Below are 14112 nucleotides of genomic sequence, written 5' to 3' on the forward strand. Positions count from 1 at the left end.
CTCTGTCTCAGTTACCTCATAGGGTTGTCATCATGAAGATGAAATGAGTTATTATACGAAAGCACTTAAAACAATGCTGTGGACATAGTAACAGCATATGTTACCTGCTATTGTTAATATTATTATAATCATCATTATTGTTAGTGATTTTGTCTGTCTTCTTCATTTCTGTATCCTCAGTGTCAAAAATAATGCTTAGCATAAAAGGTACTCACTTAACATTTGTCCAGTGAATCAAAATGACTCTTTTCCTTCCTCCCTCCCTCCCTTCCTCCCTTCCTCCCGGCATCCCATTGGAGGTTAGGGCCTCAACATATAAATTTGGGGTGGACGGTGGACACAAACATTCATTTGATAATGGATGATTAACTCAACAAACTTATTTTTTCCCTGAAGGATAAGTAGGAAGAAAAATATGGTTAAAATGCTGAAGCCGTAATGTGACAACACATTGGTGCTCTGTCCTTAATATGATAGCTTGATTATGTAAGCTTGAACCGAAATTTTTTCTTCCATGTTACAGACACCAAATTGGAATAGACATGTGATTAGACTGTAATGTGTTTTAAAAGATAGTATTATGAACTATTTTATTTAAGTTTTGTGAACAAATCACCAAAGGGTATTGCAGACATTCCTGAAATAATTTTGAGTATACTCCAGAAATAAACTCAAAACTAACCAAAATGTCAGTTCAGTGGAGAGCCACATTCTTTATTTTTTCAGTTTAGGTATTTCCAAACTGACTAGAACCTAATGAAATTGAAATTGGAAAGCACCAAATGATAGTCAAATTAGAATTTCTCAGTTTTGCAGTGATTTTTCTGTTCAGTATTTGAATAGCCATTGGTCATAAATGGTTTTCCAAATTTGGGCAAGACCCATTGAGCATTTGTACTCATATCTGTTAGTAAATAAATTTCAGTTTAGACTCAATTAAGCTATGGTGGTTTATGTCTTATTTTTTTTTATGTGAGAAAGGAATAGCAATTTTTATTAAAAGCATGAAAGCACTGCAGAATCGTAAATAACTATAATGATTAGGATAATGTGGTGTTCTAGTTAGCTGACTTTTATTTTTTAAGTCAACTATTATCCAAAAGGTGATTTTGTTTATTTGCTTAATTTCTTGTTTTGCAAAATTCTTTCCTATATATCTGACCACTTTCCTGACTCAGTAACATGTATTTTATAGATTTAAACCTTTTATTGATAAAAGTTCTACTAAGGCATCATTTATAAACAGCATAGTTTAGAGCAGCGGTTCTCAAACAGGGTTGATTCTACCTCCCTGGGGACATTTGGAGATACCTGGAGTAGTTTTTTATCGGCATGAATGGGGATGGGAGGGAGATGGTACTGGCTTCTAGTGGATAGGGGTCAGGGATGCTGCTCGACATCCTACAATGTACAGGACAGCCCGCCACCACAAAGAATTACTGAATACAAAATGTCAGTAGTGTCAAGATTGTGGAATCCTGGTTTAGGATTAATAATGATTTTGCCAACATTGCGGAAGTTAAAAGAATATTTATCATAGGCAGTGAAGGTAATTCTAAAATATTTTGACAGGAACTCATAATTTTTTTGAACAAACATCTGTCCTCAAAATGATTACTTTGAGAAATATGATACTTATCTGAGCATGTGATGTCTGAAGTGTTGTTTTTTAAACATTAGTCCTGTTTCTTTTTAGTTATTGCCCAAATGTGTGTATTCTAGCTCTCCGTCACACACACCTTTTGCATATTCATTGTAGACACAGCCCAAGACATAACAGATTATAGGAGTGATTCAGATGTGCTTCATGAGTTTATAAGTTATTTCTGTGGCAGCAAAGAAGATGATTTGAAGGGAGCAGAGGAAGCCTCAGTTAAACCAAAGCTTATGAACTAAATTTCAGTTTGTGCTGCCCAAGAGTGAAGGCAGGTTATTTAAGATAAAGACAGTATAGACAGTATGTCCTTTCCTTAACTCTAGCTTTCTTTCCCTATCCTAAGTGTCAGCCCAGGCAGTGCAAACTTTTGTTTGGCGTAGCTGGTGATAGCTTTTCCCGTCTCCCACAGCCCTGAATTATAGACATTCTTACACCCACTTTCCTAGATCTTACTAGTATGTTTTCTCTTTAGCTCTTTGTGGGTTCCCTCCTCCAATACCTATCTACACTGTCAGAGATAATCTCTGGTAAGAGTGAGTTCCAGACTTTATGTGAGAGTAAGAACCATCTGTGCTCAGGGAGGATGTTACCTGGAAAAGGGAGTGTGCCTTGGAGCCAAAGCTCAGGAGAAGGGCAATGCGTGTCTCATCTAGAACTGTTGCCTCAAGCTGACTTCAAAATCAGTCAGATCTTTAAAAATCAACTTGTTAATGATTTTACATCATTGTGAATTAAAATTTATCTTGGAATTATTACTCACACTTTTAGCTTTAACTTTTACATTCAGGTTTTTTTGTTTGTTTCTTTGTTTTCTTTTTTTTTGGAAATTACTGGAATTTTATTTGCCTCAGGCTTATGACTTGCAACCAAAGACATTGTGCAAAGAAAGCAAAGAGTAAGTACACTTGAGGGAGAAGGAGACAATACACATGGGTGACACAGGAGATCAGGTTGACAAAGGAAGCCATCCATTACACTATATAGATTACAATATTCAATAGCGATTTCAACAAAACTTTTCTTTTAAATCAAGAGCAAAAAATTAAGCAATGTTTACAGTAGACATAAATCTTATACAATTCAAAAAGCGTTTTTTTCAGATCATAGAGCATAAAATAGAAAAATGTCTATGTAGGGGAAGTCTAAGTACTGTACATTTATCGCCTATTAAGGTTGCTCATATGTACCACAGTGTAAAAAAAAACAATACCGAACAAATAAAAACCTTGAAAATTGCCTGATGAAAAATAAAATAACCAGTGGCTTTTAATGGCTTCTCCTGGTTATCAGTGCTACAGAAAGACAAAAATCTTCTCATCTGAACAGGTGATAAAACCAGGCACAATCAAACCATTACCAAGACCCACCCATAGAAATATACTATCCACCCACATATTTTCCATCAAAAGCTTTTTTGTTTGTTTTAATCTTTGAGGCCCATTTGGTCACAATATGTTACAAAGATTTGTGTATGAGTGTGTGTTTCTTTACACCATGATATCATATGTTTGTCTGGCACTATCCTAAAGCTAGCTTATAGATGATAATGATATAGAATGTTTGTTTCTTTGTTTTTAAAGAAGATTTTCCTTTGGCTAGAAATGAAAGCCTTGAACACATTTTTTTATTGTTGTTGCTTTCTTTATAGGTCCACTTCCCCAGCAGGACAGCATCACTCTCCTGTATCTTCTAGACATCACTCATCTTCCTCACAATCAGGATCATCTATTCAAAGACATTCTCCTTCTCCTCGCCGAAAAAGAACTCCTTCACCATCTTATCAGAGGACAGTAACTCCACCTTTACGCCGCTCTGCTTCTCCCTATCCTTCACACTCTCTGTCTTCTCCTCAGAGAAAGCAGAGTCCCCCAAGACATCGGTCTCCAATGAGAGAAAAAGGGAGGCATGATCATGAACGCACTTCACAGTCTCATGATCGGCGTCATGAAAGGAGGGAAGGTAAATACTCTATTGTGGTTTTTTTTTTAGAGTTCTTTAAGTGGATATTTTCTTTATTAAAAAAATGGACTTTCAGATTTATTGTTAAAATAAGAGACAGAAGAGAACTGTGTTACATTACGTCTCTGTAACACATGAGTGATAGCTCTTGAGGGCAATAGGAGGTGCTTAAGGACACAGAAATGTAAGCTACTAAATAGATGTAAGTGGGCATTTATATGTATTCTAAGTTGGTCCTTTCTTTAGTTATGATGTTTTACTTGAGTACTTTCAAGTTCTAGAAATTTGGGATGGTATGATTCTTAGAGCGTCAGTCTAACTGCTTAGCTAATTCTTCAAAAACAACAGAGGTGAAGGAAAGAAAAGCAGCAAACCAGGGAGCAGAGTTTGAACATATCAGAAATATTTTGACTAAGAGGTGAGGGCTGGGGGAATGTTCAGAAAGTCACTGTGAACCAAGTGATCAATATTCCAGGTCTAACTCAACAAAGAAGTCAAGCAAAGCAGTTTTCCTTTCTAGATCCCTGAGAATTATGTTAACTTTGAATTTGCTATTCCCTGTTCACGCTGAGATGTTATTATCATCAAAACTTGGCAGTACAATCTAATAGCTCTCATCTCTTTCTGTATTTCTTATCTAAGCTTCTTGTCCTTATTTATTTAACTTAACAAGTCTTTTTCCTGACATTTCCTGAGTTAGTTTTTTAACATAATGAGTACTCAGGAAATACAATACTTGCTGACTTGCAACAACATTTCTGTTTAATGTACATTTTTAAAGCATCGTACAGCATGCTTCTGCACCCCACACAAGACTGACAAAAAGTCACAATTTGAGTATCGTATAGCAGTCGCCTATGAAACATGTCGAAGTTAGTTTATTCTCTTCCAATCAGCAGTGCAAGTTATTTTATTCAAGAAATGATGGATGCATAGGTAGGGACTGGAGAGAGCACCTATTTTAAAGAATTATTCCTTGTGTACATGATTTTGGAACCAGATCAGCACAGCAGTGTTTATGCAACATTGGTAAGATGGGAAAATTCTCTTATACCTATCTATGAACAACTAGAGTTGACTGGGAATATAGTATATATTTCATGACTACTTACTGAATGAAAACTATTATTTCAAAACATAATTTATTAAACACACTAATGAAGGGGAAATTTAGTATGCAGTTGAGTCTCATAGGAATGCTTTTTTGTAGTAAGAAGGGTTTGTGTTATAGGAGGAATCCTTTTAATAATAAACCATACATTTTTAGGTTCTTTGTGAGGAGGATGTTTCTTTAACCTTCCATACAAGAGATGTAGTAGGCGTTTATTCCTCTCTATTTAGAGGTCATTTTTTGAAATGAGAATAATTTTAGTGAAAGGATGGGGAGGTAGATAAAGAACAAAATATAGTAACTAGATGTATTCGTAAAGACAGCTGGGGGTATCATAAAAAGAGAATCTAATACTAAGTGAACAAATTTCTAGGCACATTTGGTATTGGAGGAGGACTGGAAGGGATGGATGTGCACAAAAAGAGATGGGGATGTTGTCAGATTCTTGCCTAGTGCTTCTATCCTTATATGGCATTTATGGATGTAGGCATATGGGCAAAGTTATTTTGCGGGGGAGATAAGTTATTGATGAGAATCTAGGGGGTCTTGTGGATACTGGGTGGAGAAAGTCTGTGGACCTAGCCATAGGTAAATTTATAATGTCCTCGACCAAGAGCTGCTACAGTTGCTTAAATAGCCTCAGATCTTGGGGCTGTTGCAGAGTGTAAGAACAATTTGTGAAGGAATCTGATAAAAAGTACAGGGTTTATTCTTTGAGGGTCTCTTGTTAATTCTTTCAGTTCATATCAGATTTATGCTGTAATCAATCTATACTTTTCTAGGCATCTCTAAAGAACAGTTTCTAATCTTTGCAAATTCCTATGATGTACGGGGCTGACTAAACCATTTAAGCTCTGGGCCTCTGTTCCTTCATTTATACAATGACAAGGTTGGATTAAATAACTATTGAGGTTCATTCCAGCTTTTTTAAAACTGAAATTATTTTTAAAATTTTTCTATGAAATGTTAGAAAATGCCTTAAGTAGAAAAATCTTTAGAGACAGGAGTGTGATTTCATTAAATAGCTCAAAAAATAAATAAGAGAGGGGGGTGGGGGGCGGAGAGAGAGAGAGAGAGAGAGAATATAACAGTATGTGTTTACCAGCCAGCATACTAATAGTAGGCTACTCTCAAGTGCTTAAGTACATTGGAGGTAGTCATGTGTGCTCTAGTCTGGCCTAATACTTGGTAGAGATGATTAAAATCACTTGTGCCTCTGGATCTAAAAGTGATTTCTAAAAAGTAGGCCATCATTGATAGACCAACTTAACTTGTTTCAGTTGTTTAAGATTTATAAGTATGGGTACGTTGATGTGAGAAGATCGTGTTCAAAGTTTATCGAATCAAGACGAATAATCCAGATGTTAATAAAATTACCTTTGGAATTTTAGCTTACAGATAGTTTTCTTTTTTTCATTTGCCCATGTTTTCTCCTTTTATTTTTTGTTAAGAGTATAAATTATGCCATTGTATTAAAAGTTTTAAAGCTCTGTATTAAATACGTCGTCTGGTTTCCTAAAATTTTGTGAAAGGAATTACAGTGTATTTCCAAAATTGCGTTACAGAGACTAGAGGAAAAAGGGATAGAGAAAAGGACACAAGAGAAGAACGAGAGTATGACCAGGAGCAGAGCTCTTCTAGAGACCACAGAGATGACAGAGAACCTCGAGATGGTCGGGATCGGAGAGATGCCAGAGATACTAGAGACCGAAGGGAACTAAGAGACTCCAGAGACATTCGGGACTCCAGGGAGATGCGAGATTACAGCAGAGATAACAAAGAGAGCCGTGATCCCAGAGATTCTCGGTCTACTCGTGATGCCCACGACTACAGGGACCGTGAAAGTCGAGATGCTCATCGAAAGGAGGATGCATATCAGGAAGAATCCCGAAGTTATGGCAGAAACCATTTGAGAGAAGAAAGTTCTCGCACTGAAATAAGAAATGAGTCCAGAAATGAGTCTCGAAGTGAAATTAGGAATGATCGGATGGGCAGAAGTAGGGGAAGAGGTCCAGAGTTACCTGAAAAGGGTAAGGTTTTTGACTTGTCAGTGAACTGTATGTTGTATGTTCATAGAGAAATTATTAACCTCCTAAGATTTGTTTTCTAAAGATATTATTTCTGACGTTCATTATCACTTTGTCAAAGTAATTTTCAATTAATTGAGTTTGTGATTTTCCCTATAAGTTCCGAATAGGAATTATTAGCTACAGTGGCAGAAGATAGATGGGGCTTAGACCTCCTGACTTAGACCTCCTGTTTGAATTATGTCCAGTCATGCCTACCATCTTGTTTAATGTGGAACACTAAGAAAATTGCTATCAGGCAAAAAAGTAGCATCAAAAAGAAATAATTTCTAATAAACAGGTATATAGATAAAATGATCATTAAAATGGGATTAAATGGTGGGCTTTCAAAATTGGTGGTGTCAGAAATGACTGACTTGTGTATTCATCAGTACTTGTGCTTGCTTCAAAGCCACCTCAGAACATCACATATCTGCATCTTGAGCCATTTTTCTCATCTTCCTCTAAAAAGCATTTGCCATCATCATTGTCATCAATAACTACCTACCTATATGTTTTTGACTGTCTCCGAACTGCCTTAACTGAGTTAGCTTTGACCTCTCTCTTCCTCCACCCACTTCGCTCCCCTTCCCCAAAACACTGCTGCAGAATTCTGACCACTCTTACTCTTTCCATAGGCCTGTTGGTTTATCCTGGTCAGTATTACAGTTTCACATTAAGATGAAGGCCCCTCACCTTCTCCTCCATAGTTGTCTTGGCTTTTCTTGGCCCTTTGCTTTTTCATATACATTTAAAAAATGAGTTGTCTTTTTTTTTAATTTCATGAAAAACTGTTGGATTTTTATTTCACATACATTAAATTTATTGATTTGTAACTTCTTCTGTTAAGGTCTTGTACATGTTTTGTTCCTGTGTACCCTCTATTTTTGTTGCCATTGTAAATGGTACTTAAAAAAATTCTCTCTTTTTAATAATGCATTCACATGGTTCAGAATTTCAAAGCTGCAAAAGGATGTATAGTGAAAGCCTCCCTTCTATCCCTGACCTGGTTTCTTCTTTCGCCAATTTTGTATGTATCCATCTGAAGAATATTCTACACAAGCAGATGTATATGTCTATTCATTTTCTCCTCTGGTTTTCCAAATATAATTAAAAAAAATTTTTTTATTAAAAAAAACCACACAACTATATACTCTATACCCTGCTGTTTTCACTTAAAAAATATCTTGGGGACTTCCCTGGTGGCGCAGTGGTTAAGAATCAGCCTGCCAATGCAGAGGACACAGGTGTGAGCCCTGGTCCAGGAAGATCCCACATGCCATGGAGCAACTAAGCCTGTGCACCACAACTACTGAGCCTGCGTTCTGGAACCTGCGAGCCACAGCTGCTGAGCCCGTGTGCCACAACTACTGAAGCCCACACACCTAGAGCCCGTGCTCTGCAACAAGAGAAGCCACTGCAGTGAGAAGCCCACGCACCACAACGAAGTGTAGCCCCCACTCGCCGCAACTAGAGAAAGCCTGTGTGCAGCAACAGAGACCCAACACAGCCAAAAATAAATAGATTTATTAAAAAAAAAATCTTGGAGATGGTTCTATATCAGTCAACTTGGTAAATAGCCACCTCCTTTTGAAAGAGTGCATAGTGTATGTTGTAGGATATACCATAAAGTTAATAAATCCTATGTATTAGGTGTTCTAATCTTTTTTTTGTTTTTGAATACTGTTTTAAGTGAATAACTGTACAGGTACACCAAATAATATATTTTAAAACTTTTTTTTGATGCTTATTGCTGGTGTACGGAAATGGTAATTAATATTTTTATACTAATCTTACATTGTGATGTTGCTGTATGTTCTTAGTAGATCTAATTAGATTCTCTTAAACATTTATGTATGGGTGCAGACAGATTTGGCTCTTCCTTTCTGAGTATTATTTATTTACTGTCAAGTAACCTGCTGAGCAGCTGTTTCAATGAACTGTTTACTACAAGTGATATAATGGGTTCTTTGCTTTGTTTCAGATTTTAAAGGATTATTGCTGGCATTTCACCATTAAGCATGGTGTTTGTAAATTTTTAGCAGATGCTTTTTATTGTGTTAAGGATGTCTCCTAATTTTCCAAACTTAGCTGACAGCTTCTATCATGACTGTTTTTCTGTATCTTGAGATCATATAGTCAGTCTCTTTTAGCTTGTTACTTATGTTAATGTATTTTTTAAAATTTAGAACTATTCTTGCATTTCTAAGATAAATACACATTTCATTTTTTAAAAAAGTTCTAAAATAGGTGTGTTAAAATTTAATTTTGAATTAAGTATCTTTGTTTTTAATTGAGATTGGCATATAATCAGTGGTATGATGGTAAATATTTAACAACTTACTCTTCAGGCAAAACGCCCTGGCTTGTAGCTAATGCCAATTTCCATGGTATAAATTACTCCTGCCATAGCAGATTTTGAGTTACTAACGTCACTCGGTGTGGACATGGGAAGAGGTGCACACAGTTGGCTCTTCGGAGCCAGTGTTAACCGGTTCCACCATACCACTGCATAGCTCTTGTTTTTTATATTGTCTTTGTTTGGTTTGGTGATCAGAGTTATAGTAGCCATATAAAATGTGTTGCTTCTTTTTTTCTCTTCTTTGGAACAATTTATGTATAAATAATTAGTTATCTTTTTTTATATATATATTTTTATTTTTGGCTGCGTTGCGTCTTTGTTGCTGCATGTGGGCTTTTCTCTAGTTGCAGCGAGCAGGGGCTACTCTGTTGCGGTGCGCAGGCTTCTCCTTGTGGTGGCTTCCCTTGTTGTGGAGCATGGGCTCTAGGCGCGCGGGCTTCAGTAGTATGGCTCGCGGGCTTTAGAGCGCAGGTTCGGTAGTTATGGCGCATGGGCTTAGTTGCTCTGCAGCATGTGGGATCTTCCGAGACCAGGGCTCGAACCCATGTCCCCTGCGTTGGCAGGCGGACTCTCAACCACTGCGCCATCAGGGAAGCCCTACCATTTTTTTTTTATCCACATTTTTTTCCCATTCATCTGTCATTGGGCATTTAGGTTGCTTCCATGTCTTGGCTATTGTAAATAATGCTGCAGTGAACATGGGAGTAAAGATATCTCTTTCAGATCCTGATTTCAGTTCCTCTGTCTCTATACCCAGAAGTGGAATTGCTGGATCATATAGTAGTTCTGTAATTTTTTGAGGAACCTCCATACTATTTTCCACAGTGTGTGTGTATCCTTGTATTACCATCGCCACAATCAAGATACTCAGCTGTATCATCACAAGACTCCCTGTGTTACCTCTTTATAGCCACGCTCAAATCCCCTCCCCTATCCTTGACCGCTGGCAACCACTAATATGTCCATCATTTTATAATTGTTATTTCACAGATGTTACATAAATGGAATCCTGCTGTCTGTATGCTGTTGAGATTGGCTTTTTCACTCAGCACAGTTTCCTTGAGGTTCATCCAAGTTGTGTGTATCAACAGTTTGCTCCTTGTTGTAATATTCCATGATCCGGATGTACCACAGTTTGTTTAGCCTTCACCCACTGAAAGACATTTGGGTACTTTCCAGTTTGGGGCTATAACTACTGTGAACATTCTAAAACGTTACTACTCTGAACATTCATTTCCCAATTTTTCAATGAAAAATTTCAGATACCGCCTACTGTCAACAAAGTACCTTGGTTCTGTATTGGAATGTTTTCACTATAAACTGTAGTCAATGCAATATATCCATATCCTGAATTATTTTTATGATATTTCTGTGATTTAGATATGAATTAATAGTTTTTATTTTTTGTTTCGTTGTTTTTTTGGCTTAATTGAAATGAGTCTCTTTGCTTTATGATTCCATTATATGTCCTTTTTCATAGGTAGGGAAAACTGGTACTTAGCTTACCCAAGTCAGTCATTAGACACCTTGGGTGTTCTGATCCAACATTTAATATCCTTTTTGACAATGAATACCACACTTTGAAATACAAAAAAACCCACCCAAACCAGAAAAACCCCACATATCTTTATATGTTTTGGGGAGGAAAGATTGTGACTGACAACTTGCTGAATAAAGTGTACTTGTTAAATATTTGTGTGAATATCCTTTGTTTAGGAAGTCGAGGCACAAGAGGTTCTCAAATTGATAGTCATAGTAGTACTAGCAACTATCATGACAGCTGGGAAACTCGAAGTAGCTATCCTGAAAGAGACAGATATCCTGAAAGAGACAACAGAGATCAAGCAAGAGATTCTTCCTTTGAGAGAAGACATGGAGAGAGAGACCGTCGTGACAACAGAGAGAGAGGTTTGTTAAATGAAATATTATTAAATAGTGACAGACATTGATTGGGAGAATTGTTTTTTTTTCAACCATTATCAGTTTACTTTTTAACATAAAATATCTTTTAAGACTTTGGCTTGCTGACACATTTTAAATTATTATACTTATTCATATAATCTTCCATTTTTACTTAGTTTAGTAGAGATTATTTAAATAGCTAGCTACCAGTACCTACTTGGTAACAGAGCAGGTGCTGAATTAGTAGGTACTTGCATACTGCAAGAGTTAAGGTGCCTTGCTGTATGTCTCTTACCTTAACCAAACAGCTCACAACGTTTTAAAGAATATAGATGCTTGGGTGACGTTTCAGGTATTTCTGATTCAGGAGGTAAAGTTTCTCATCTGAGTATCCTGGCCACTCACTCACTAGCTGTGATACACAGTCTTGTAAGGACTGCCAGGAAGAAACAAGAAAAAACTGATAAAGATAGTGCTGGGGGTTGTTTAGAGAAATGTTTTATTCATGTTCCTTCCTGAGAATATGTAATACTTGGTTTAAATTTAAATTCTTGTATATTTTAAGCTAAAAGTGTTCTGTTACTACTAGGTGATCTCTTAAATCAGTTTTTTTAAAAATAAATTTATTTATTTTTTGCTGCGTTGGGTCTTCGTTGCTACGCGCGGGCTTTCTCTAGTTATGGCGAGCGGGGACTACTCTTCATTGCAGTGCGGTGGCTTCTTATTGCAGTGGCTTCTCTTGTTGCGGAGCATGGGCTCTAGGCGCATGGGCTTCAGTAGTTGTGGCACGTGGGCTCAGTAGTTGTGGCTCGCGGGCTCCAGAGCACAGGCTCAGTAATTGTGGCGCACAGGCTTAGTTGTTCCGTGGCATGTGGGATCTTCCCAGACCAGGGATTGAACCCATGTCTCCTGCAGTGGCATGCAAATTCTTAACCACTGCGCCACCAGGGAAGTCCCTTAAATCAGTTTTGAAGCAAGATACTAGAAGGCATTTAAGAAGGGTTATAAGTACTTTCTTTAACAGGCTTTTATTCTGTACAGATTAGGGCCTTTAAACATTTATGACCTTATGAAGGTCTTACTAACCTTGCCTGCTTACTAAAGTAAGGTTTGCTGTAATGCTGAGGTTAATATAGTACAAGACTTGATGGAGTAGGGAATTGAGTATTGATGCTTCACAGGGGGCTGAATTAAATCAAATATTCTTTATAATATTAAGTCAGAGAATGTATATTTTAAATCCTTTATCTTTCAATATCTGAGTTTATGTATGATAAGAGAATCTATGTTTCATATTTTAGGAGATTTGGGCTAAGAGAAGGGTAGTAATTTTTCCAGTGTTAGAGAAGTAAGTTCTAAAGCTAAAAGTCGAACTCAGGTCTTCTGACTATAAGTCTTATTCCCTTTTTATTTTATTTTACTGTAACTACTTCAATAAATATCAGTTGTATGATTGAAAGAGAAATATATTTTTGATAATGATATATTCTACAAATGTTTATTGAGTACCCATGCACTTTGCTAGGTTTTTGGAGTACAACACTTGTGCTTATAGAACTTTATAAAGGGGACGATATCCCCCCTGAAAAAAGAAAAGTGATTGTTGGGTGCTGTCAAGGAAACATTCAAGGGATTCAGACAGAAATAAAGGATGAGAGGGACCTACTTTATTCAGATAGTGTGCTTATGAAAAATTTGCGATGACATTTATGCAGAGGCATAAATGGAAGGGAAGAAGCTAGCATTGCAAGTAATGGAGGGTAAAAACATTCCATGCAGAGGAAAGAATGTGTGCCGATTCCGAGATAGGAAATAGCTTAGTATGTCCTAGAGTTTGAAATAAGATCATTGTGACTAGAATGTGGTGAGCCAAGGGAGATAGATAAAGGTTGAAGGTAGAGATGTGTTCAGGACCTTGTTCTGTGCTCAGGAATTTAAATCTTCCCGTTAGTTCTTCACAGCCTAATTAGGGTACGAACAGACAGTTAAATATGATAAATACTACTACTATATAAAGTTCTGTGAGAAGACAAAGATGCAGACAGAATACTGAGGCAGTCTATAAAAGCTTCCTAAAGAAGAGACATCTGAATTAGGGCCTGAAAGATAAGTAGGAGTTGGCTAGAAGGAATCATGGAAGAAACACTGCAGGGAGAGGGTGCAACATGTGCAGACACACAGGACTAAAAGAAACATATGCTTTGGAGTAGTAAAGAGTTATGAGGTTGGAGTAGAGGTGTGCTGTAATCGGTAGGGAAGGAAAGAAGCTAGGAAGAAGGATGGGGGTGTGTGTGGTGAGAGACTATAGACCACGTTGTAAATGGCCTAGTAAGTCAGGCTAAAAATTTTGGATTTATTTGCCTTTTTCATTGCCTAGGAGATAAGTAATTTTAAGCAGTTTTTTTGTTTGTTTAGCAGCTGGAAAAAAATATAGAGTTTTCCTCAGAAAAAGAAAAAAGGTATTAAGGAGTCTGGCAAAAGACGGAAGACAAGGATACCAACCAGTTAGACCATTGATAACATGGGCATCTAAGGAGAGCCGATCCAAGTCTAAGTTAACTATTAATTGTAGGGATTGAGAGAGGAAATAGAATAAAGAAATATTTTGAGATTGAAATTGATGGTACTTGGAAAACTCAGAGGTTTCCAGCTTTCATGAATGGGTATACCATTCATTAAAATAAGGAAATACATGAAGACAAGTATGCTTTTGAAGAACACATTTTTGGGGAAAGATAGGGAAGATGGTTGAGGTGTGTTAAAGTGGTGTTCCTTTCCATTTTCTCTGAAGTAAGTAACCTTGTCATTGTGGTTGGGAAAATAGACTTTTTATTTGTCAAAAAAAGCTTGCCTGAGTAAAGGAGTCTGTTCCCTAACATTGCTTTAATCAGGAATTTCAAGTATGAATTACTATAAGTTGCAGTATTGAATTTGTTTGAGGTTGTTTTGTAATCATTGTGACATTAGTATGATCCCCAAACCAAGAATTCAGACAGTCTAAGACATGTGTGTACAGCCTTCCAGGAATCTAGAGTGCAGTACAATAGAACCATTT

General features: G+C 36.9%; 1 protein-coding gene across 1 annotated transcript in view; it reads left to right on the plus strand.

Annotated features, from left to right (window-relative positions):
• ZC3H13 (zinc finger CCCH-type containing 13) overlaps positions 1-14112 on the plus strand; it is an 80197-nt gene that overhangs the window by 52435 nt on the left and 13650 nt on the right. The window contains 3 exon segments of the mRNA XM_032611205.1: positions 3306-3616; positions 6293-6757; positions 10872-11063. Coding sequence (XP_032467096.1) covers positions 3306-3616; positions 6293-6757; positions 10872-11063 — 968 coding nt within the window.

This window comes from Phocoena sinus, chromosome 18 (assembly GCF_008692025.1).
Source record: "Phocoena sinus isolate mPhoSin1 chromosome 18, mPhoSin1.pri, whole genome shotgun sequence".
NCBI lineage: Eukaryota > Metazoa > Chordata > Mammalia > Artiodactyla > Phocoenidae > Phocoena > Phocoena sinus.